Source organism: Sorex fumeus, unplaced genomic scaffold (assembly GCF_029834395.1).
Source record: "Sorex fumeus unplaced genomic scaffold, SorFum_2.1 ptg000098l, whole genome shotgun sequence".
NCBI lineage: Eukaryota > Metazoa > Chordata > Mammalia > Eulipotyphla > Soricidae > Sorex > Sorex fumeus.
Genome location: NW_026606155.1, coordinates 40,393,472 through 40,419,809, shown reverse-complemented (window position 1 = coordinate 40,419,809; position 26,338 = coordinate 40,393,472). Strand labels below are relative to the sequence as shown.

The 26,338-nt window shown below is 42.6% G+C and overlaps 1 protein-coding gene across 1 annotated transcript in view; it reads right to left on the bottom strand.

Moving 5' to 3' along the window:
• Nucleotides 1-23,526, bottom strand: part of ATG14 (autophagy related 14) — a 42,031-nt gene extending 18,505 nt beyond the window's left edge. The window contains exons 1-4 of the mRNA XM_056134228.1: nucleotides 23,304-23,526; nucleotides 7,420-7,482; nucleotides 6,313-6,355; nucleotides 2,405-2,486 (exon numbers count right to left, since the gene is read on the bottom strand). Coding sequence (XP_055990203.1) covers nucleotides 2,405-2,486; nucleotides 6,313-6,355; nucleotides 7,420-7,482; nucleotides 23,304-23,524 — 409 coding nt within the window. The 5' untranslated portion in view covers nucleotides 23,525-23,526. The remainder of the gene's footprint in view (nucleotides 1-2,404; nucleotides 2,487-6,312; nucleotides 6,356-7,419; nucleotides 7,483-23,303) is intronic.
• Nucleotides 23,527-26,338: the final 2,812 nt, after the last annotated feature.

Here is a 26,338-nt window from a genome sequence, read left to right as displayed (position 1 = left end):
GGATGTGGCCCCAAAACAAACAAACAGAAAGAAATAGGCTATTTATTGGGTTCCAAGCTCTTAATCCATGCTGACTGGCTTCTGGAATCATTAGCTTCTTTAAAATGGTCTGCAAGATACTGAATCTGGTTTTAGAGAGGAACAACTGAAGTGTCTCCATGTTTTAAAGAGCAGAAGTTCCAGCAGTCGCAGGTCACTGGAGCCCCAAAAAAGCTGATCTCTTTCTGTTCTCCCTACCCAAAATACAGCAAGGGGATCTGGGCCCACTGGCACCCTTTCACTACCTGGGCAACAGTGATTCTGGAGTCTTCTGCTCCTTGACAACGCAGGGTAACAGCTACAAGGTCTCAGCGTGCAGCTTTTTCTCATTACAGATTTTATTTTATAGAAGTATTCATTTGGCTTAAGACGAACAAGAGGGGCATAAAGTACAGTGAACAGAGCATCTGCCATGTACTAGTTTGATCCCTGACACCCCTGTGCCCCACCAGGAGTGATTCCTGAGCACAGTCAGGAGTAAGTTCTGAGCACCACTGGGTATGGCAGAAAATAGTAATACAGATGGGGAATAAAAGAGGGGGAAGACAAAACCATTTATGGAGCTCCCATGTATGGGATTTTATTTTCCAAAGTTCAGGAGAGTCTGAGGAGTCTTTCTCTGGGTTTTACAAAGGTCCCCAGATAACCGATGATTCACTAGAGATGGAAACCACTGTTATGGTGCCTAGTACTTTTGATCTTATTTCTGCGGTTGTCACTTTCAACTTGGGGAGTGGGGCAGTTTAAATGTTAAAGAAAGTGATCAAAGGGTGCCAGAGAGATAAGACAATGGATAGGAAACTTGCCTTATGTGCTGCTGACCTGGGTTCAATCCCAGAAACCCCATATTATGGTCCCCAGAGCTTGCCAGGGGTAATTCCTGAGCACAGAGCCAGGAGTAACCCCTGAACACCACTGACTATAGACCAAAAGATCAAAAGAAGAAAAAGAGAAAGTGACCAAAGAAACTGGGAAGGGGTTTGGACCACACCCAGTGGTGCTGGGAGACCACATGTTGTGGCAGGGATGGAACTAGGGTCAGCAGCATGCAAGGCAAGTGACTCATCTCCAACCCAAAATTTAAAACTTGCTCATCAGAGAACTATAAAAGCCCAGTACACTCAGCAGAGACAGTAGGTTCAAGACGTGTGACGTGAACATCATGGCTGGAACAGGAGGAGGATGGTCCTTACTCTGCTGGAGAAACTGGGCCTTTGTAGAAGGCATGCAGAACAAGGAGTAATCAGATGACTGGAGTACTGAGTGCTGAGTGCCTTCTTCCCTTGCTAATTGCCTTCTCTAGCTTCTGAGTGGTGAGACATGAGATGAGGACGCTACATTAGGACAGTTTCAAGGAGAGCGAGCAGGACATGACAGATACTATAAAACACTTGTTTCTGAAAGTGATGAGCAGACAAGTCAGAGATGCACAAGGTGCAGTGCTGACTCGCTCTGACCTTCGAAAATGAATGAAGTAAGTCCGTGGCTACGGGGTTTCGAAACGGACCCTAAAAAAATCTGACAACTACAAGAGAGCAGGAACCATACAAATATAATGTACAATTACTACAGATTAAAATATATATGAAAAAATTAAAAATTAGATTTACTGTAGGAGATATAAGAAATATTCTCTGGCTCTTCGTGAACTAATGCATAATAGCACTGCACTGTAGCACTGTCTCCCTGTTGTTCATCAATTTGCTCGAGCGGCCACCAGTAACATCTCCATTGTGAGACTTGTTATGGTTTTTGGCATATCTAATACGTGTCACAGGTAGCTTGCCGGGCTCTCTGAGAGGGGCGGAGAAATCGAACTCTGGTCGACCGCATGCAAGGCAGATGCCCTACCCGATATGCTATCGCTCTGGCCCAATGCAAAATATTACTAATAATTAATATGATCTTCCTGATAGCTACAGTAGCTGGGAACTTTCCTTAACTTCTTTTGGATCTCTCAGGAGGTGCTCAGTAGCCCAAGGCCCACTCCCAGCAATTCTTGATCAATGCAAAGGTCTGAAGGATTATTCAGGCCACCCCAGCGGGTTGGGGATCCATAAGGCTGCACTCTGCAACGCTCAGGGGCCTCCAAGGGATGCTCAAGGGACCCTGTGGTGCTGGGGATCAGACAGGGTCGTGCACATGCTTTCCTGTGCCTTAACCCCTGTACTAGCTCTCGGGTCTGAGAAAGGAGCAGATAATTCAAAGGTTTTGTGTGTATGTTTCTATATTTTTTCAGGTTGTTGTTTCCCCAAATCCTGCCCCTGTCCCACATCCTCTTCTCTCTTTCTCTGTCTTTCCAGTTGATTAACCTCACAAAATCCCACATGAGCCACTGCTAGAGTTGGAAGGGGAAACAACTTACTTTTCTTCATTTCTTCATTTCCTTTACATATTGTTTGCTTCAGTTGTTCAATCCTCATCTTGCAGGACATTATTTTCCATCTCTTAAAAAAAGCAATAAACTTATAATTAATGTTATCATCTACTTGGAGTCACTGCTAAGTTCAGTCTATCGAGGAAACATATGTAAGACCAATGTATTTATTAGAACTTTCAACCATGGTGGATTACAAAAGAGAAAAGTTATCCTGGTTGACTGCAGAAGCAGCTAGGAAAGGTTATGAGAGAAAGAAATTCGCACAGTTCTTTTGTATGTGTCAGTGAGCGCAGAAAGAAATGCTGAAAGGGGTCACAGACACAGTACAGGGTGAAAGATATTCTCAACATTCTCTGCCAAATTGATAGCTACCAATCACATTTGGTTATTTAAAAATCAAAACTGGGGCTAGAGAGAGAGTCTGGTGAGTAGGATGCTTGCCTTGCATATGGCCAACCGGTTTTGATCCCAGGCATCCCATATGGTTCCCCAAGCACCATCAGGAGTAACTCCCGAGCACAGAGCCAGGAAGAACACCTGAGCATCAGTGGGTGTGTCCCAAAAACCAAAAAATAAAGCCAAAACAAAAAGTCACTTAAAATGACGTGACATTTAAAGATTTAGTCACTTATCTGTAATACATCTCACATATAAAATATCGTGTGTGACTAAATTTGCGTTATCATAGAAATTCTTCTGATGTTCTAAACCAAAGATTCCCTCCTTTCAAAAAAAATATCTCTCAGTTCTCTTCTCAAAATCTACTTCATATTATTTTTTGGTTTTGGGGTCAAACTTGGCATCCCTTAGGGGCTAGCAGCAGCTCTATGTTCGGAGGACACGTGATAGCGGAACTCAATTTGCATCTCTTGAATGCAAATTACGTGCTCAGTCCAAGGAGCTCTCTCTCCAGCTCCAGAAATCTAGCTCATTTAAGTGATCAACAGTAAGCACCCCTTTCCCCCTACTATCTAAGAGGCCTCCTGCCCCTGAGGTCATATGGCTCATTTTGTGCAAGTCTGCTCTGAATTCTGCATTTGGTACTATATCACTGTATCATTTCCCTGACACAACAAAATTTCTTGTAAGATGATTAAAAAAAAGGCACAAAACGTATATAAAAATTTCCCAAAAGACAGAAAAATTATGACACAAAAAATTATCTCTGTACACTGATAACTTCCTCCAAAGTGAAAAGGGGATAAGTTAAAAATTCGACCTAGTAGTTAGGTTTAAAGTGCTATTATCTATTCTATAACGCCTCCATAAATGTGGATAATTAAAAGCTTAAAACAATGTTCAGATGTTTATAGTGTTTCACACCTGTCTGAGGAGTCTGATGGTACGAGATACAGGGCAGATTATAGGGATGTTCCAGTGGGCAAAACTCCAACCTCTCTGAGGAAGCCAGAGATATTTGAAAACAGATTCATGGAGATGGATGGATTTAAAACTGAACTGGCAGTGGGAGAACATCTTTCTATTCTCTCTCTCTCTCTCTCTCTCTTTCTTTCTCTCTCTCTTTCTCTCTTTTCTTTTTCTTTTCTTTTTTTGTGGGGAGAGTGGGTCACACCTGACGATGCTCGGGGTTAACTCTAGACTTTTGTGCTCAGTGGTCACTCCTGGTGGTGCTTGGGGAATCATAAGCAGTGCCAGGAATCAAACCAAAGATGATACTATGTCCTGGGCTTCCTGAGGTCTTCACTTTTGAGGGAACTTTAAGGGACTGAGAGACAGTACAGTGTGAGGTAAGGAGCTTACCATGCACGTGCTAGACCTTGGCACTCCACATGGTTGCCAGAGCATCACCAGGAGTGATCCCCGAGCACAAAGTCAGGAGTAAGCCTGAGAATAGCTGGGTGTGCCCACCCCACCCCTACCTCCAAAAAAAGGACTTTTTGAAAGTCTTTAAAACTCAGTACTGATTTTTTTTTATTGCAAATCTAGGAAATAGTACAGTGAATTTAGAAAAATGGGAATGGGGGCCAGAGGGACAGTATAGGATATAGGCATTTGCCTTGTACACAACCAAACTAGGTTCAATCCCAGCACCCCTATGGTTTCCTGAGCACTGCCAAGAGTTATCCCTGAGCACAGAGCTGGGAGTAATCCCTGAGCACCTCCAGGTGTGGTCCAAAAACAACACACACACAAAACAAGCAAACAAAAGTGGGCCAGAGAGATAGTACAGTAGGTAAGGTGCTCAGGTGCAGATCTGGGCTCGATCCCTGGCACCCCATATGGCACCCCAAGCACTGCCAGAAAGTGATTCCAGAGTACAGAGTCAGGAGTGACCCCTCATCTCCAAATATGGCCCCAAGACAGAGGTGAGGGGAAACGAAGGAGATGGGTCATCTCTGATTTTTTTCTTTGTAGTCATGTTTGGTCTTTTTCCCGTACAACATATTTTGTTATTATAGAGAGCACAAGCAAAATTCATTTATATCACAAATATTCTTTAATAAAATACATATGAACACCCAAATAAGGCAGAGCCCAGGAAAACTGGACCCTACACAATTAAAATAAGACCATAACTTACTGTTGGTCAGCTAATATGTGCTATGTGGCTTACATTCAGAAATTCAACAACTCTGTTGCTGGCAAAATCCTTGAATGGGGACATTTGCAGATGGGGTAGGGGGAGGCAGAAATCAGGTCCCCCTGCCCTTCCAAACAGCAAAAACCCAAATTGTCACCAGAAAACATGTCTCAATATACTCTCCCTTGCATCCCCCCACCCCCACCCCACAACATATCATCAAATTCCTTGTTTTCACACACTGTATACATTTCCCTCTTTATGTTTATTTGCTCAGAGTACCTTGTCTTTTCACAGTTAGAGTCTGTCAGAATGTCTCTCTCCAACTTGTAAGGGGTCTTTTCTGTCTCAAGTGACAGAGAGATTCATGCCTAAGTTCTTTTAACACTTTCCCATGCAATCAGCTCATCCATTTGCAGTATGTGTGCACACCTGGTAAGTTTACTATGTGCACATTTCCCTAAAAGTGAGCTGGCCCCAAATCCTTGCATTTCTTTTTTTTCTGGCTCCCTTACCCTTCCCTGGCTGTGGCTGTGCTGGAGCCCACATGGATCTGGATGTGGACCATGGACCCTGATGGCTGTGTCCACAGGACTCCATTCAGAAACATAGGCTAGAGCCAGGGAGTCTCCTTTGTGACTGATCAAATAAATTGCCAATGCCTGGTTTTTGATATTCAGATGAAACATGAGAAGACTGCACACAGTCAAGTGGAGGACTACCAAAAATGATTACAAATAAATTTAAACTCAAAGTGATTTTTAAAGGGCTACTGACTTAAAAAACATAATGGGAGTCATGCTCACGACCCAAGGCTGCCACCCAGTTAAAAATTCAACTCCAGCTGTGTCACCCCGTTAAAAATTTTGGTCTTCCTGGAATGACAACTCAAACTCTACAACACTGACAAACCAGGAATAGCACACCAGATTGGATGGGATGTAATGTAGAAGACAACCAATCTCGATTAACAAAATATAAACACAGAAGGCTTAACCTATAATGATATTTTAGTAATCTCTTATACAAGAACTTAATGGCTCCATGGTGAGATACAACCATCTTCATTAACTTTCTTCTAAGAAACATTTTTTAAATCATTCAGTTAGAAAATTATTGATAACAAGCAATATAAAATAAATTACTTAGGGCCTGCTATGAGGGCAGGCTTAAGGGGTTGCTGGGAAAATTGGCAACAAGAGAAGAGGGAAGGGGTAATGGTTGTAGGATTGGTGTTGGAATACTGAATACCTGTAACAAGTCATCATGAACAACTATGTAAACCACAAGTGTTTGTATAAAGTATAAACATAAAACAAGACAAAACAAGATGTAATTACTTTTAGCTTACCAACTGATCTGTTATCCACTTCCCTTCCATAGCTTTTAACACTCTGTATAGAGAAAAAGATACCAAAAAAAACCCAGTAAGTTCTGAACTAATAAAAATGTGTGAAACTCACAAATGTAAAACCAACAACTTTTAAAACAAAGTTCTTAGAAATGGCTAGAAACGCTGAAGTGAAAATGTGCTTTCAAAAGGGTATTCTAAATACTGTGTTCTCTGCCAATTATCTCACCTCCTTCCTTTGGTGCATCTAATAATGCTGAGCTTTTATATAAATGTTCACAATAAACTGCTCCAACAGTCTTTGTGTCCTATTCGATAATTTCCAATAGTTATAGTTAACAGTTACCACTACAAGGGAGTTCATGATATAAGATTCTCTGGTCAATTTCCAAAGATCAGTGAAAGCAGTATATAGGATGAAGTACTTGAATGAGGGAAAAAAAAAATTAAATTTCTGTGATTAAGTTTGAGAAATGACGGAGTTAAACAAATCCGAGCAGGTTTTTCTAATGCAGGTTTTCTCCCAAGATAAGTCTGTTCATGCACGTGTTTATCAGAATTGGGGTGTGTCAGGGAAACAGGCACTGGGTAAACTTGGGACAAAAGGTCCTATTAGACAATTCTTAAATCTAGAGGGCCAGCGACCATCAGGGCCTAGACTTCGGGGTCTCCCCCAAACTTCATGAATCAGAATACCTAAGGGCAGGATTTCAAGAACCTGTATTTTTAACCATTTGAATGCAAATGATGTGCAAACCACACTTGAGAAACAAATTCAGAAAACAAAGATAAACAACATGGTCATGGCCAGTAGAGCCAATTCATTCAAACTGAGCAAGACCACTTTCCTGGCCCTCCTGTTAATAATCCAAGTCAGGGATGGAGTTGCATCCATCTGATAGAGGAGTGCATACTGTCTTGGATCCTGGCGTTTTCTTGTGACTTGCTGACTCTGCTATTCTGCTTTGCCGAGAACCAATGATCTTCCACACTCTGAGGCTGGATCCTAACGGTAGATTAGCAGTCGATACATCTGCACAAAACGGCATAAAATCCAACCCTGTGTCGACTAGATAACTTTTACAAATAAGCAAAATGAAAACTCACTCTTTCTGAAATTCTTCTTGTTTGCTCTTAAGTTGACTTAGCCTTTCCTTCTTGTCTATAAACCTGTTTAAAAAAAAAAGGCTTATATGTAAATGTTCATTTTTACTCAGTTCAAAGAAATTTTGTGAATTTCCTGAGCTAATCATTTCCTCTGAAAATGTCATGGTTCTGAAAGTTAGTAAACACCACACCTCCTTGCAAAGGCATGTACACAGCTGCTGGACATTTGGTTAAGTGTTTCCCAAAGTGGGAGATAACACCCCCTCCAACCACTGCTAGGGGGTGGTGGTGCTGGTAGCCTTTGCTGCAATTGTGGGGGGTGCTTTCTGTTTGTTCACTTAAACAAGACCAAAAAAAGTAGATTTCCAGCACGGTGCTCACTAATGTGTGAAAAGGATGCACCAAGCAAAATAAATGTGGGAACCTCTGTCTTGAAACCAACTTCAAATTTTCAGGGGCAAAATTCTTTCAGAAAATGTACCCATAGGCTTCCTTCCCTGGGCTGGAGCGATAGCACAGCGGGTAGGGAGTTTGTCTTGCAAGGGGCCAACATGGCCGACCCGAGTTCGATTCCTCCACCCCTCTCGGAGAGCCCGGCAAGCTACCGAGAGTATCTCGCCCGCATGGCAGAGCCTGGCAAGCTCCCTGCAAGGTATTCGATATGCCAAACACAGTAACAATTGTCACAATGGAGACGTTACTGGGCCCACTCAAGCAAATCGATGAACAACGGGAGGACAGTGACAGGCTTCCTTCCCCATCACCAAACTGCTTCCCCTGCCCCAGTTCAATTATTTTCCAAAGCATGCACATCAGTTCATTAAAGAAAATTTGAATTCAAGGAAATGGAGGCTTCCATTCTAAAAATTTTTTGTTAAACTTACCACCGATCTTACCTATAAATTAGGCTTCATAGTGTATGGTTGTGTGGCTGTGTGTACTAAACCTAGGGCTCCACAGACACAAGGTAAGTGCTCTACTGTTAAGCAATCTTATATTTTTGAATTACATTTTTCTCACTGGTTTTATTACTAATCATTATCAACTAGCAAACTAGTTCTCAAAAGAAAGATCAACCACACAGTTCATTTTCTCTGTCAGTCTTTCACCCTATGCTTATCTAGTTTTGTTCCTGCTACTTTATTTGGAGTGAAGTCTGCTTTTTCTCTTTTCTTTTTTAACAGTTTAAGGTGGAGACTTGGGCTGGAGTGATAGCACAGCGGCAGGGCATTTGCCTTGCACGCAGCCAACATGGCCGACCCAAGTTCAATTCCTCTGCCCCTCTCGGGAGAGCCTGGCAAGCCACCAAGGGTATCTTGCCTGCATGGCAGAGCCTGGCAAGCCACCCGTGACGTATTCGATATGCCAAACACAGTAACAACAAAGTCTCCAGTGGAGACGTTACTGGGCCCGCTCGAGCAAGTTGATGAACAACGGGAGGACAGTGACAGTGACAGTGAAGGTGGAGACTTAGATCACAATTTTAGATATATCTTCTTTGAAAATAAAAATGTTAAAGTTATATTCCTCCCTAAATATTGCTTTACCTAATCCCTGAAATATTTGATAAAGTCTGTTTTCCTTATCCTTTTGTTTGGAATTTGTAACCCATAAGATTCCTTCTTTGAGCCAAAAAAGATTTACAAGAATTTTGTTCAGTTGAGGAGGGTAACAGTGGCCATCAACCACCTGAGTACCTGAAATGTGGTTTGTTGCTTAAAAAGAATTCAGGTTAATTACATAACCAGTATCATGAAACCAGTTTGAATTGGGGCTTACTAATATGTGTTTTCATGAAGTAACAGTAACACCACAGGCTAAATAACATGATTAGCACTCATCTAGGCCCATACAGCGTAAGGTTCCTCAGGATAGTCTAAGGGGGCCACAGGAAAAAAAATCGCATAAATGGGTGGGGGTGTCGGGGGAGGGGGTGGACATGGCATAAGACTAAGAAGCCAACCAGAAGCACAGGGAACTAGAGGAAGGAAACAAAGGCGGGAGGGGACCACAGTCAGAAAAAGGTTGAGAAACAACTAGAGTCAAACAGACTTTCTGTCTTCCCTTAAATTCCTAACCTAAGTGAAAACAATTAGAACCCAAAACAGCTCAAAAAATCTTTTCCTTAAAATAATCCAAACATAAGTTCTGTCCAAAAACCTATTTCTATAACCTCCAGTTTTAAATATAACCAGAGAGATGTACTTCTAAACGGAAGAGAGAAAATGGTCTACTTATGACCCTACCATTGAACAGCTGAGTCACTGAAAATACACAATATATAAAAGGCTAATCAGGCCATACTCACATGATGGAATTACATACTTGTGTTACTATACTGAAATGAAATAAAGAATTAAGTTCCTTGCCCTGGTGATGGGTGTGATATTGGAATGATGCAAAGTATAATCAACAGTAATATAAATCCCAGTACCTCAAAAAAAAAAACCCTAAAGTTCTACAGTTGTATTAGACACATTTCAACAGATACAGGGACAGAGGCTGCCTTACTGGGTAGTGCAGGCACAGAACACCACTGCAGACAGTTCTGCTGCTGCAAACACCACGAAATAGGACAAGAAACCCCCAAATCCATGTAGGATGCAGACAACCCCTGGATTTACCCATTAATCATCTAGATTTTTACTACATACTTGTAATTTACAACAAAGCATCTTTCAGAATATTGAGAAATCTATCGTATATTACTCTGCTGCTGACTTTGTATTCCTGGATGTATTAATTTGTAAAAATGAGAAGCTAATGTGTTATTTCCTTCTACCTCGCTGAGGCCATGTGGTAATTCTTGCTCGGTGAGAAGATGACCAACTCACCAGACCAATCATGAAAACAAAACACTGACACAGAGGAGAGTCTGGCTTCCCAAGGCTATAAAAGGTCTCCTTTTAGATCTGTTGTGAAAATGTCACTTTGCACTAATGCAGATTGGGATGACAATCTTGCCCAGCTTTCTACTGAACTGACCAATCCTTCTGCAATTCATTAGCAACCACCCTGACTAACGCCAACCCTAAATATATAGTCAAGAGAGGCAAGAATAAACAACAAAAGATAACAATCCCTACTGTGTCCAATCCGTCATGAGTAATGTTATCCTTTGTGAAGGAAATAAAAAGCCGGGGGGTGCTCACAAAGCTGATCAGCAGACGATACCACGGAATGCGACGGGTCAGCATTTCAACTGCTCATCTGTACACTCATCCACGCTGTCTCTGCAGTCTCCATCCCACACACAAAGGCACAGAGAAACACTGTGCCCACAATTCTGTTTTTTCTCATTTTGGGTTTCAAGAGGTGAAAAGATTAGTAGTCACCATATTCAAGCCACAGCTAATAATAGGGATGATATGCTCAAAAATGGGAGAAAAAGAATTCTATTTTTTGTAATGTCTCTCAATTTCAGATTATCCCTAATAATGCAAAACTCTACCTTTTTTCTATGTAAAAACATAAAGACTTGTATCTTCAGTAAATACACAAAGTTTTGTTGAAATTGTTTATGTACTCTGCACTTGTTTGTTCATTACAGCACTCTTTACAATAGCCAGAATCTGGAAAAAAAAACCTGAGTGCCCGAGAACAGATGACTGGTAAAGAAACTTTGGTACATCTACACAATGGAGTACTATGTAGCTGTTAGAAAAGACGAAGTCATGAAATTTACATACAAGTGGTCCTACATGGAAAGTATCATGCTAAGTGAAATGAGTCAGAAAGGGAAGGATAGACATAGAAAGATTGCATTCATCTGGGGAACATAAAGTAACAAAATAGGAGACTAACACCCAAGAATAGCCGAGATAAGTACCAGGAGGTTTACTCCATGGCTTGGAGGCCAGCCACACATGCTAAGGAAAAAGGCAGCTCAGATAGAGAAGGGAGAACCAAATAGAGGGTGTTGGGAGGATCCTCCCAGGATGGGAGAAGCAGGCTGAAAGTAGAATCTAGACCGAACATGACTGCCACTCAATGCCTCTTTTGCAAACCACAGCACCCAAAAGGAGAGAGAGAGAACAAAAGGGACTATCCTGCCACAGAGGCAGGGTAGGATCGGGGGGATGAGGGGTGGGAGGGATACTGGGACCCATGGTGGTGGAAAATGGGCACTGGAGGAGGGATGAGTACTTAATCACTGTATAATTGAAACCCAAGCACAAAAATTTGTAAATCTACAACTGTACCTCATGGTTTGTCACTAATAAAAATTAAATTAAAAAAAGAAAAGAAATTGTTTATGTATACTCGTATTCACTGCTATGGGGTCCAAATTTTCCCTATCACCAGTGATGTTCTAGAACAATCTCCGGGCTGACAAATCTTTACAAAGTTTTAAGTTTCTCCATGAGAAATTCCTATAAATAAAATAGAACAAATATTTACATAAAATATTCTGGTACTGACCTTTGAAACTTCCTCTGAATCATTTCCTATAATTTACAACCCCAGCAACGGTGAGTGAAAGAACCTGCTTTCTCATTCTCCCCAAATGTTATCTATACATTTTGTACAGACCTGATTGGTCTCCAACTCTCCTTTCTCCCAAAGAAAATTCATACTTTATTTCTCTGCCTTGCAGGATTTCACAGTTTGAAATGATGAACTCCGGGGGGGGGGGGGGGGGGGTAGAAGAGAGAGTATAGAGATTACGGCACCTACCTTGCTACCTTGCATGCTACCCACCTTGGTTTGATCCCCAACCCCACATATCCTTCCAGAGCAAACCCAGACCCAGTCCCTCACCAGGAAAGGGGGAGGGTTCAACTGCAGGTTGGAAAATCAACTCACAGGTTGGAGGACCCAGACTTGTATGCTGAAGGCCCAGATGTGACACCCAGTCCCTGAGCACTGCCAAGGAGTGACCCTAGAACTGGGATCAGCCTCTAAGTACCACTGGATGTATCCCAGAAAATGAAACTTTAAAGAACAAAGTGCTAGCTCTTCAAGCCCATATTCTCTCCTGAACATGGAACTCACTTGTCTTCTTTGCCTACTTCCACTCTACAGAAAACTATGCTTTCTCTCTCTCTCTCTCTCTCCCCCCTTTCTCTCCCCGCCCTCACCCTCTCACATCTCCTATATAATTTTCAACAAAAATTTTCTTGCTTAAAAAAAATCTTGTGGGGGTTTTGGGGGCCACACCCAGCAGTGCTGGGAGTGGGCAGGTGGGGGATGTGGGGGATGTGGGTCAGGTGGTCCATTTCAGATTGGACCCAAGAAATGTTGAATTCCTTTTCCTGTCTTACTGGCTACTTTCCTGTTGTTCCCATCAAAGCCCTTTGTCCATTTTCTATAATTATTTTCTTTTTCTTAGAATTTATTATTAGGGAAATGAGCCATTTTCCCTTTTTCATCTATCTTGAAATTATTTCTCTATCTACTTTCTGATTACTTAATGTTTCTGTTCTACCGGATTTCCCATGCCGTTATGCAAATATTCCAGCTGTGTTTTCTGAAAGTAATCAGTCAGCAACCTGCTTGCAGGCCCTGGGCCTGTGCACAACACTTTCATATCTGCTACCCACTTAATTCCTTCTGGGGGCTGGAGGTCCAGAATCTCCTAGCATCAAGCTAGGTGTAGCCTCCAAACACCACCGAGTCAGTCCCCAAATGAAAAGCAGATCTGAAATTTAAAAACAAAAAACAAAAAAAAGCCCATTTCTTTTATTTACCACATTCTTCTCTACTCTCTATATGTAGGGGCCAGACTGGCAGGGCCCTGGTGCAGCAGAGCAGTGGGGGTGCTGAGCTTGGGGACCTCTCAAAACACAGGTCCAAGCTTGCCACTGAGCTGCCTCATAACCCCACACAGCTCCATTTTAAAAAATGGAGAGGGGCCGGAGAGACAGTACAGCAGGTAGGACATTTGCCTTGCATCAGACAGTATCGAGTTTGATCCCCAGCACCCTATATGGTCCCTCAGCCCCACCAGAAGTGATCCCTGAGCGCAGTCAGAAATAAGTCCCAAATAACACTGGGTATGGCCCCAAACAAAACAAAACATCTACATACCTTCACACACCACCTTTATTCTTGTATTTAACTCCCTACAACAGGCTGGGGACATCGCTCAAAGCAATAAAGTACGAACTTATGTGTACAAAGCCCTGAGTTTGATCCTGCCCACATGGGTACCACATGCCACTCAAACATCACTTGGCTGGCTCCCTATTCTAATACAAAAGAAAAACACTCCCTTAAAGTGGCTTTCAACAGTCCTCCTCTGACAGCCAGGTGAGAACCAGGAGAGGCTCATTCCACTGTACCCAGGTGGGATGAGAGGTGGCTCACACCCAGTTTAGGCTTCTGGGGCACCTGGTGGACACAGCCTGGAGGATGAGCAGGAACCGGCCCTGAGAAAGGCAAGAAGGCACTGGAGGCAGAGAAAATTCTGCTTTTCCACAGGCCAGAAAGTGAATTTGCCTCACACCAAAGCATTTCAACACACTAAGGTGATTATCAGCATTCCTAATAAGATAACAATTAAGGGAGTGAGCCCTCACTATTCCACACCAGCTCAGGGTCACAGACAATTGAATGCATCCATCCACAGGTTGGACCAGTCACATAAACTCATTCCCAATCACCAGAAAAACAGCACCAAAGCAGGTGCTCTCTCCCATCATATTAATTTTAAGTGATAACCAGCATTATCATGCAGACAACTTATTCCACCCCGAGAATAGCTCCTTCGTGGACTAAAGCTGTCCCCTGCCCACTCAGTCTCTGCCTTATCTCAGAGGTGATTGTTCACTCTATGCCTGGGACTATAGCAACAGAGAAGTTTGAGAAACACTACTCATGTGTTTTAAAACAAAAAACAAAACAAAACAAAACAAAACAAAACCAAAAACCCTTTCAAATATGCACACAGGCGTCAAAAAAAAAAAAAAATACCCAGATCCTTTGAATCAACTGTTGAAGTTCAAGGAAATAAATCAGAGAACAAAAGGAAATTTTTTGTCTGATGACACCAATTATGAAATACTGGAAATTTTAATGAAATATTGGGTTAAAGAAAAAGCAGGGATGAGGAGTAGAAAAAGCTAGACAGTGGTAGAACACATACCTAGCATACTGGAGGCCCCAGGTTTGACCCCCACCACCATATGCACCAAGTACTGCAGAGTATGGCCACCATAACCCTCCCACTGTTACTACCAGGGCTGAGAATTGTCAGAAGTGTCTCCTTGCCCCTTCTCTGCTGGGTGTGGCCTCTATTTAAAAAGAGAAGCTGGGGTGGAGATATTACAGGTGTCCAGGCACCTGCCTTGCACACAGTCAACCTTCCCAGTTCAACCCCTAGCACCACATGTGTTCCCCTAAGAACTGCCAATGGTCAGCTCTGGGACAGCTGCCAAGCATCTCTGGGGTGTGACCTAAAAACCCACCCCCAACACCACTCCCCAAAAGTAGAATTATATTACATGGTATAATACCAAATAAAACCATAAGTTTACAAGAACACACATGTGCACAGGAACTAGGCTGGAAGGAAATAAAAAACACAGTTGTGGGGAAAAAAAGGGTATAATCTGTTTCTATCTTGGGCAGGGGTGATAATTCAAAATGCTGGGGTGCATGCTTCACACACAGGATGCTCGGGTTCAATACCAGGCACTACAGCCCCTCAGCACCTCTGTTTTTTTTTTTTAAACTTAAAACAAAACTTTTTTTCTTTTTAAACAAACCAAAAAAGTTGGATTTTCTTTAAGGTGTTACTGCACTTCACAAGTTTTCAGCAACAACCACATATCATTCTATAGTCTGACAACTGAACCGCCAGTTTGTTTGGCAAGTATTGTCACCAAAGACCCCCAGGCCTCCTGCACACGGCCTGGGATAACTCTCCCCCAAAACACATATACATTCATAATATTCTAAAAGTATCCAAGGTTACTTCATGCCTTCAGACAAATATTATTTGGGTTCAGGAAGCCGGTGGGAGTGAGAGGAACAGTTTAGGTTAATGACAGAGAATGTCTCCCCTCTGATTTGGGCCCACAAGTGGTGGTGGGGGGGGGAATTTCAGACATTCCTGGCTCAAGAAGGAAGGTAATGAGGCTCTGCAGGGAAGTGTGTGGAAGCGCAGACAGACTGGGAGAGACATTAACCTCTCTTACCATCGGAGAGATGGTTAAAATCTAAGTCATTCCTGAATCCAGATGCTAACACAGTTAAATTTTTTTTTTTTTATTAATGAAACACCATGCGTAGACTTACAAATTTTTGTGCTTGGGTTTCCACTGTACAATGATCGAGTACCCATCCCTCCACCAGTGCCCATTCTCCCCCTCCACTAATCCCAGTATCCCTCCCACCCCAACACAGTTAAATTTTTCAGATAATACTCCCTTTAGCTTTTTAAGCATTCAGAGTATGATGCGCATAAATAAATATAATATAAAAAAAATCATATGATTCTTACCAGGCTGGTTCTTTTATTTTAGACTATTTATGGTTTGAGACATGGCATATTCCATGTCAGGAATGAAGGTTAAGTCAAGAGCAGAAATTCAAAGCATAGTGCTGTTTAGTTTCCTCACTTATAAAATGGGGACTCAGGTGTATGGTACTTGACTACATGGACTACATTAAAAAAAAAAAAGCCAAAGCATTTGGGACATGTATTCAGTACATAATATACCTCAGTATATTTCCTATTTAATCTTAGCAATGTAAGAAACTGAACTATGTTTACAAGATATATAGATATATTTGGACGTGAATTTAAGAACTGCATAGCCCAGGAGTAAATAACTAAGTAAACACAACTAATGTGAATTTCATTTAATAATAGTTAAATAACTCATGGGTTTGTGCTAGGGAATGAATGAGATAATGTGAAATTCTTTTATAAATTATAAAATGTGTAAGGTCAAGCCAGTGGGTGCAGACTGAAAACAACTTATATTTTCTTAGCAGATCCACATTTTATGCTGTATATATAATAGGCTGCAAAAAAAAAAAAAAAAGGCCTAAGTACACTAAAAAACCCAAAGAGCAGTAAGGCTGATTCGACTCTTTGTCTCAAGTAAGGAGTCCAGCAACCTGTAGCTCTTTTGTTCTGGGAAATGGAGTTCAAAAAACAATGTGAATTCATAAGAGATTCTCAAGACAATAAATCTTTAAGGTCATAATGGATGACAATAAAAAAAAAAAAACAGAGGAGAGAGCGCATAAATGTCGGTTGTGTCTTTCCCTTTCTCTCATTAATGTTTAAATTAGTAAAGTGTACCCACATAATTTTTAAAAATTCAGTGAAAGCAAAGCTGCACCACTGTCTTAAATGTACTATAAAAACATTATCTATAAAAGTTCGTGTGTTTTTCTTTTAATCCACACTTTAAAATAACTGCTTCAGGCCGGAGTGATAGGACTGTTTGTCCTATCAAACGGTAGGGTGTTTGTCCTTTTGTTGTTGTTGCTGGAGAGTGTCTTTATTTTTTTCCTTGTTTATACATACTTTTTTTTTTTTTTTAGTTTTTATTAGTGAGACACCATGAGGTACAGTTGTAGACTTACAAATTTTGTGCTTGGGTTTCAATGATACAATGATCAAATACCCATCCCTCTACCAGTGCCCATTTCCCACCACCAAGGATCCCAGTATCCCTCCCACCCCCCATCCCCCCCATCCCCCCCCCCCCCCCCCCCCCCCCCCCGCCTCTGTGGCAGGGCATTCCCCTCTGTTCTCTCTCTCCTTTTGGGTGTTGTGGTTTGCAAAAGAGGCATTGAGTGGCAATCATGTTTGGTCTAAAGTCTACTTTCAGCATGCTTCTCCCATCCTGGGAGGATCCTCCCAACACCCTTTATTTGGTGCTCCCTTCTCTATCTGAGCAGCCTTTTCCCCTAGCATGTGTGGCTGGCCTCCAAGTCATGGAGCAAAATTCCTGGTACTAATCTCGGCCATTCTTGGGTGTTAGTCTCCTATTTTGTTACTTTTTGTTTCCCAGATGAATGCAATCTTTCTATGTCTATCCCTCTCTTTGTGACTCATTTCGCTTAACATGATACTTTCCATGTAGTACCACTTGTATGTAAATTTTACTTGACTGACATATGCACTTGTTTGTTTACTGCAGCACTCTTTACAATCGCCAGAATCTGGAGGGTGTTTGTCTTTCAGGCTGCTGGCCTGGGTTTGATCCCCAGCACCCGTAAGGACTCCCAAGTCTGCCAGGAGTCTCCCTAAACACACAGCCAGGAGCAAGCACTGAGCAAAGCTGGGTGTGGTCCCCAAAACAAAATAATTAACAAATAACTGGTTCCTTAAATAGAAGACAGACTTTACCAGGCGATACTGAATCTGGGGATCCAATTTACTTCAAGTTTTGAGTGAAGAGTGATTTCAATTTATTAACTATCTCTTGGGTAGCTGCTCTTTTTGATATTAGATAAATGTATAATCCAAAATATCACGTTCCTATTTAAAGATAAGTATTTTTCAATGTTTGCCTGTATGATCCATAGAAGTTTGTGTCAACAGCACTACTTATTATTCTTTCTCGTCTTCTCAAAGAGGTACACAAAGCTAAAAGGCAAACGAAAAGCAGAGGAAAGAGCACTATTATAGGATGAGAGCCAGGACAAAAGATGAGGAAAGAATAGCACCGATAAGGATACCAACGTTACAAGGAAGTCTTCCTACTAAACAATTAAAAAGGTAATAAACTTAGATATTTTTCAACCAAGCTAGCTGCCAAATTCATATAGTCCACAAAATAATATATGGAGGCATGTTCCCTTTTTAGGAATCAAGGAAGTGATTATTTTGAGACGGTTAAGATTTATTCATTAATATCAGATTTTTCTTGAACCACTAAGCAATTAGAACCTATCTATTCAGTTACACTGTTCATGAAATGTGAAACAGTACATTTACATTTATGAGAACTGGTACGCATGATCAGATACTAGAAACATATGGGCAAAGAGAATTCGGTTAGATTATTTGAAAAGAATCGGAGGTCAAGCAGAGTTCTTTTAAAAACTGCTATATAAAGCTCCATGTTTTATTTCCAAGCAATTTCCCATAATAAGCGACATCTCATGTTGTTCATAGTGAGGGGGTTTTCATTCTGAAATCAAAGGACAGAATACTGAAAACAGTACTTTAATAAAACTTTTATAAATACTGATGATAGATATTCCATAATCAACCTTTGACACGTACAATATAAGGCTCATAATGAGTCAGTAAATCCCCAAGAACAGAGCTGCCCTCTGCAACTTGCCAGACTCTTTTATGCAGTTGTTTTTGTTTTGGGGCCATACCTAGTGGTGCTTAGGGATTATTCTTGGTAGGTTTAGGGGACCACATGGGGCACCAGGGATCAAACCCAAGGCTGGTCATATGCAAGACAAAGAGTATTATCTTTGATAATACCAGCTGAATTATCTCTCTGGCTGGAGCGATAGCACAGCGGGTAGAGCGTTTGCCTTGCACAGGGTTGACCTGGGTTCGATTCCTCCATTCCTCTCAGAGAGCCCAGCAAGCTACCGAGAGTATCCTGCCCTCAAGGGCAGAGCTTGGCAAGCTCCCGTGGGGTATTCCATATGCCAAAAACAGTAATAAGTCTCACAATGAAGACATTACTGGTGCCTGCTGGCGCAAATCAATGAACAATGGGAGGACAGTGCTACAGTGTTGCCTTACCCTCACCTATTATGCACCCAATAGAAGTTCACTAAAAATGATTTGCCTTTTAGGAAAGTGGTCTAGTGTCTCAAGAGATTTCATCCTTGAGAGATTCACAAGTAACTCACTACAGAGATTCTTCCAGACCCTAATTATTTAAAATTTAGAATACCAGGAGCACACAGCTACTTTCAAGGCCGCGCAACATCTCATGCTGTTCATAATAAGCAATACCAAACCAACCAAACAGGACTGTCACGGTCACTGTCACTATCCTCTCATTGTTCATCAATTTACTCAGGCGAGCCCAGTAAAGTCTCCATTGTGACACTTGTTACTGTGTTTGGCATATCGAATACGTCACGGGTAGCTTGCGAGGCTTTGCCGTTCGGGTGACCTTTAAAGGATATTCTCAAATGAGGAAAAACAAACTACTCTTCTTAAGGAACACGTCGTTCAGAAACCCACTATAACACATTGCTCTTGTTTAAATCCACTTTAGCTAAGCATTAGTGAAGAATTTTTATCTTGATTGGAGAGATAGTACAGCAAGTAAGGATCTTGCATTGTACAGGGTTAACTTACCCAGCTTCGACCCTCTGCATTACATATGATCCCCAGGAGTGATCCCTGAGCCCACCAGGGATGATCCCTAAGCACAGAACAAGGAGTAAGCCCTGAGTACCGCTGGATGTGGCCACAAAATAAACCAAAAAGAAAACAGAAACTTCAGATTAGAAGTTGTACTGCTTTTGCTGATCATTCATCAGTATTCCTATTCTGTGCTACCCAAAATCACTGCAGTAAGCCCTAGTGTGCTGAGGAATAAATCCTGAAAGTTTATCTTCACAGAAGGCGGATGCTATACTCAAATAAATAAGGTGTCATTTCAGTGCACTGAGCCACCAAATAGTACACAAAAAGAGACATGCTCGTGGGAACCTCCCTTCTGGAAGGTCAGAGAAGACATCATCTAGGACATGACAGTACAAGATACCAATCAGGAGGAAACGGGTTCTGAAAAGAGGGAACAAGGCAAAAAAGACAAGTGGTGACAAAGTGAAAATCTGAGATAAGGTTGTAGGACGGTGGAAATGAGAGTGCGGGGAATGAGCTTTATTTTTAATAAACGGTAAGCAACATACTAATACAAAACACCTATTAAGTTTGATATTCCTGCCGTTTTAAAATGAAATAAGCACAAGAGATTAAGAAAGCTGTTTAAAATCAGGTAGCAATGGGGTGGAGCTTCTATTCAATTCAATGCAGCATGAATTCAAACTTTGCATTTATAATATGCTAATAGTTAAAAGTTAGAACAAAGTGGTAGCCAAACCACAAGGAGCTTCTTATGCCAAGAAATGGAGCTTGACTTTTATTTTAAATATAATGAATAGCTATTTAAGCAAAACCGTTAGACAGTATCAGATTTACCTTTCTGCTGTGGCAGAGGGGGAGTGTTGCTATATGGATAAAAGACCACTTAGTACCAGAAAAGAAATGACGGTGGACTGGAATAGAAATAGAAAAACTCAAGATAACACTCTGGAAATCAGGTTAGCCTTGTCAATGATTTAGATAAACAGAGAAAGAAAAAAAGAAAAGTGAAACCTCTCCCAAAGTTTCTGGTTGCAGTAACAAATAGACCATGATAGTAGGGAAATGGTTTGGGATACTAATGAAATGGAACTTGGGGAGGATGGGCATTTACTCATGCAATACATCTTTACTGAAAAATGTGAGGACACACTAGAACCGATAAAGTCTGGCCTTCATAGAGTTTACATCTATGGCAATTACAATTTGTTATTACAACTTAATACATAAATCTTAATATGCTGTAAGAGCTATGAAAAACAATGCAAAGGTTACGTTAAGAGGGTCTATGTTTTAATTGAATGCTCAGGATGAGTCCTCCCAGTGTGTGAGCAGAGGTCAAAAGAAATAAAGAAGACAGCCTTTGAAGACTTCTAGGAGAGAAGAATTCTGGGTGTCTAAATAAAACTGCAAAGTTCGGAAGCAGGATTGTTCTTGGTATGTTTAAAGGGCAAAGAGGCTAAGCTAATACAGCTGGGATTCCACTCTGGGAAAACAGGAAACCACTGGAAATTTCAAACAATGGAATTAAAGATAGTGGTTTTATTTTGGCTAGGTACAAACAATGCTTAACAAGCAATAATCCAGGGCCTGAGTAATAGTAAGGTTGCCTTGGCTTGCCTTGCACAAGGCCAACCTCAGTGCAATCCCAGCACCACATGTGGTTCTCAGAGCCCTGTTAGGAGTGATCCCTGAGCATGGCCGGGTGTGACCCCAAAACAAAATTTTTAAAAAAAAGCAGCAATAATCCTCTGGTGGATCTGGCCAGATGGTGGTGAAAGGTTATATTTAGAAGGTTTTGAAGAGCAAATACAATTCGTTTACAGGATTGTCTTAGACATGGTGGAATCAAAAGAAAAGAACTGGAAAGTGTTTAGGGCATGTACTAAGAGAACAATGAGGTCACCTTTTGCTGGGCAGGGATAAAATAGGAAAAACAGGTTTATGCCAGAAAACTGAGTTTAGCTTACCATTTAAGACGGACAGACTTAGAAATGTACTGATTTATTTGGAGGGGGGCACACCCGACAGTGTTCAGGGATTACTCCTGGCTCTATGCTCAGATATCACTCCTGGAAGACTTGGGGGAACCATATAAGGTGCCAGGGCTTGAGCATATCAAAGGGTCTGCCATATCAAAGGCAAGCGCCTTATCTGCTTACTACATCTCCAGGCCACTACTTATTAGAAAATTAATCAAAGATGTAAGTATAGACAGCTGTCTTATCCACTTCAGAGAGGTTTGGGTTGGGGAGAGGAGTATGACAGTCCTCCAACATGTTTAAGTCAGAGGAATGCAACTAGAAAAATACAGAGGGCCTAGAACGGAGCTCATAATAAACTCCATTAAAATAAACATTTCCATCTTTCTCTGTTTTTGTTTTCAGGTCACACCCAGCCATGCTCAGGGGATCATATGGTATGCTGAGGATGGAACCCAGTTTGCCCCCACACAGGGCAAGGCCCAACCCGCTGCACTATTGCTCTGGCCCTGACATTTCCATCTCTTACCTAGTGTTCTTACAAGAAAACTGGTTTGATTTTTAAAACTACATTTATTGCATAAGTAGATGATAAAGTCAGGGAGGATATCAATGCGACACAAGACAACGAATTACTATTATATCACACAAATTTCAAAAGGAAAGAAAGGAACTCTATTATCAGAATAATACCAGGATCTCAAAATATTTCCAAATGCAGAGTCTAGTGCAAGACAAATGAGCTCTGGCAGGATTTTCATTCGGTCCATATACTGATCTGTGTGCCCTAGGGCAAGGCAGTTCCCTCAGCAAGCAGGAAGTTGAAAACCCTAATAACTTTTTGAGTTGCTGTAAGTTACTACCTGAACTATTGAGCTCAAAAAGCTTCCTTACATTTCCTGACACTAAACTGTTGAAACAAAAGTTGGAAGAAATCCTCCAGCTAATCACACTAATTTTCGATTTCACCAGGGTTTGTAGTGTTTAGATTTCAAAACCAGACCACAACAAGCTCCTAAATCCAAATTTAACTAAAAGCTGGCAGCTCCCAGTCTGGGTTTAGAACAAAGCCAAAACACCTCCCCTAACTCTTTAGTTTCCAAAACAATCTTCAGAGGCAGAGCGGAAAGTAGGGAGCAAGTAGCTTGTTTTAGTTCACACACTGGAGTCAGCGTGTCTGGTAACAAGTTTCACACCTGTGACACAGCTCCCGGACCTGAATGCCGCAACCAGTTAGGATATTTTAACCTCCTCCGGTGTCTCCTCTAGAGAATCAGTGTGCTTTCGAAGATAAAGGTGAAACCAATCTTTTGAATTGGGAGAGCTACAAAGAGTCGAAAATCCAAGTCCGCGGCAACAAAAGAGGAAGAATTTTCCTGAGCGTCACTATCTATCCCGGTCCCTCTAATACCCAGGAGCACTACAGGGTCCTACTCCTTTGGGAGGACAGGGAACCAGAGATGTTCCCGCATCTTCCCCTCACCCACCACCTACTCCCCCAGGGGCCGAGCGCCGGCGCAAAACAGACACCGTCCCAGGTCTCCCTCCCCTCGCGCTGAACCCGGATCCCAGGCACCAGCCGGCACCCGGGCAGCGGCAGCAGACACCTAGGGAAGAAAACAATAGGGCCGTGGCGGCCGCCGTACCTCTCACGGTCGCGACCGTCGAAGTAAACGAAATCGCCGTTCTGGACGCACTTGGCGCAGGTCAGCCGGCGGCGGGTCGTGTTACAGAGCGGACACCGCTCGACCGCCACATACAGCCCCTCCGCATCGTCTACAGAGTCCACCAGTTCCCGGACGAGCGGCCGGGGCCCGAGGCCAGGAGCCTCCAGCGCCCGGGCTCCCTTCCCACAGGGAGACGCCATGATGGCCTGAGAGCACTGCCAGTCACGTGGGATTTTGTTTTCAACCTGGTGCATCCTGGGCGAGGAGGCGGGGCTGAGGGCGGGTCGGGGGCGGGGTCATCGGTGGTGGGCGTGGACATCGGGCCGGGGCGTGGCCTGCGAGGGGCGGGCCGGGCGTGCTGGGTCCCGCGAGCTCCCCCGCCCAGTCTCCCCGCACGCTCTGTCCGCGCTGTCGCGGTTCTCTCCACTCAGGGGTCGGCGGGGCCCGCAGCAGCTGCTTAGGTTACAGGACTGAGGGCTCGTGGCGACGTCTGGGTGGCGCCGAAGCTGCGAGTGAATGCCCCAGACTTGCTAGAAACGGTGTTAACGCCCCAAACTTGTGCTAGGAGTGAAGAAAAACGAATTAGGACTCTCCCTCCCCCCACACCACCACCACCACCAAAAAAGGGGCAATTTCTTGAATTCGTTTCTGAATGCATTTAAATTCGGCTAAAATTTAGAAGCAGAGCTCGAGGAAGAGACTGGGCCTTGGGAGAGGTTGAGTTCTTTCCCTCCTGTTCCTAAAATTGCTGTGATTTGGGGCACATTCCTCACCTCTCTGTGACTGTTTTCTCCTGTATTCAGCGTTAAATGGAGATAATTACAGTATTTAATGTCGTGAGGATTAAGAAGACAGTAATCTATGAAAACTTTAACCGTTACCAGAAAAGGGGTGGAAACAAACCTTGATTGGACTTGTAAATTGTATTTTGGGGAAGAGAATTTTGAAGTAATGGACAACATTCCTCCTCTATTCCATGTTTCAAAGAAGTTAAACCAGATAAGGTTTAACCTGGACAGGACAACTTGGGGAGGGCTGTGTCATACTTAGCTTTGGATAATCCTCTAAACTACTGCAGAAGAGTAGGTTTATAGTTAAAATTATGGACATCAGAGATTCTACAAGGTTAATTTGGTGACTGCCAGTGAGGACTCCTTAATTATGTCCCCTCTGGATCTTCTCAGCCAATCCGGTGCCCAGTTCACAGCTGTCTACTAGGCATCACAAGCTAGAGAGACCCTGCGGAACTCAGACTCTGGAAAATCAAACTCTTCTTGCACACACCAGTCCCCTGATCCTGAATATCATTGACCGCTTCAGGGAAGCACCTTCAGTAGTATTAGACCCATTAACCTTCACATTTCCATCAAATGTTGATGATTCCACAACTTAATTTGGTCTTGTACGGCACCCTTTCTCCTACCATTTAGTCCTACCTGGTGAAATTGAATACAGACACAGGATTATGAAAAGTATGCCCAAAAGCAAAAATTCCCGTACTTTCAAGATAGCTATAATAAACCTAAAGGGTTTTGTTGATTTTTTTGCTTTTCTTTTTGAAAGTCACACTCGGTGATGTTTGGAACACAGGAGATCAGACCTGGAACTCAGTATGCAAAGCATCACCTCCAGTCTTTAAGCCATCTCCCAGCCCTTAAGATTTTTCTTTTTGGATCTTTCATCACACTCAGTGGTTTTCAGGGATCACTCCTGGAGGGATTTGGGGGACCATGTGGGCTGCTGGGGATTGAACCTAGGCCGGCTGCATGCAAAACAAGTGATTTATCTGCTGTATTGTCTCTCCGACTCTTATAATTTTTCATTTCATTTCATTTTATCATCCTGTTATTCGTCGATTGCCTCGAGCAGGCCCCAGTAACGTCTCTTTCATCCTAGCCCTGAGATTGTATTCAAGGCTCTTTAGGAGAATGAGACCCATCATTGTTACTGGTATTTGGCATATTTGGTATGCCACGGGGAGTTTGCCAGACTCTGCCCTGTGGGCAGGCTACATTCGATAGCCTGCAAGTTTGTCCAAAGTAGGATGTCCTGATAAGACGTCGCGCGGACGCCTTCGCGGCCGCGCGGTTCCGGGAGCTGGATTTTATAGTCTCTGAGTCTTGGCCACTGATGGGATTACACGGCGCCAGGGGGCCAGGTGGTGGGTGTGACCCCCGCCTACTGGGATTTGGAGGATCTGGGTGGAAGATGCTCGACTCCAGTCCGAGTAGGCTTGGAGATCTCGGCCCCGGAACCCGCGTGGCTTTGTCCCTCTGCCAGTACCTTCATGTGTGCGGAGAGTGGTCTCAGCATGGTGGTGGCTGGTCCTGGAGGTCTTCGGCTGCCGGAGCCCTGGTCGGGGCAGGGAGGAAAGCTCAACCCGCTCCCCTCCAAGGGGCCTCGGCAAGGAACAGCCAGGCGCGGGGGCAGAAGACTGCCCTTATAATTTAAAGTGACAAAAAATTTTCTCTGATCACATCAAACTAAACAATTTTCTTTAAAGATGACAGACCTTCATATTTGATTTGTACTCTGACAGAATCCTCCACAGTGCCTGCACCTAACAGTCAGTGTCGTCTACTCAGTAATTTTTATATCAGGGAGGTCAAAACTGAAGAGCTGTTTCCTGTGCCACACTCATTGCTGGGGCTGACCAGATAGTGCCTGAATCCAGCCTAGGGCCTCACATGTGCAAGTCGTGTGCTCTACTACTTCCCCTCATTAGCCCTCTACTCAATATTTTAGGGGTCAAAATTAGACACAGTAATTTCTTTCGCCCAGGTGATATTATAGCTATCAATATGACACAATTGTGTGAAACCCTCTATATTATGCTTTCAGATATCTTTAATAAGAGCAGCACATTCAGTATTAATAGTACTACAGTATTCTCGCTCAGTCTTAAATACCTCAAATTCTGAAATCATTTTACTTGTACCATTTTCACAATAACAGACAGGAGGCAGTATTTTTAGGATAAAAAGGCATGTTTATTTTCTTCTTCAGAATTAGCA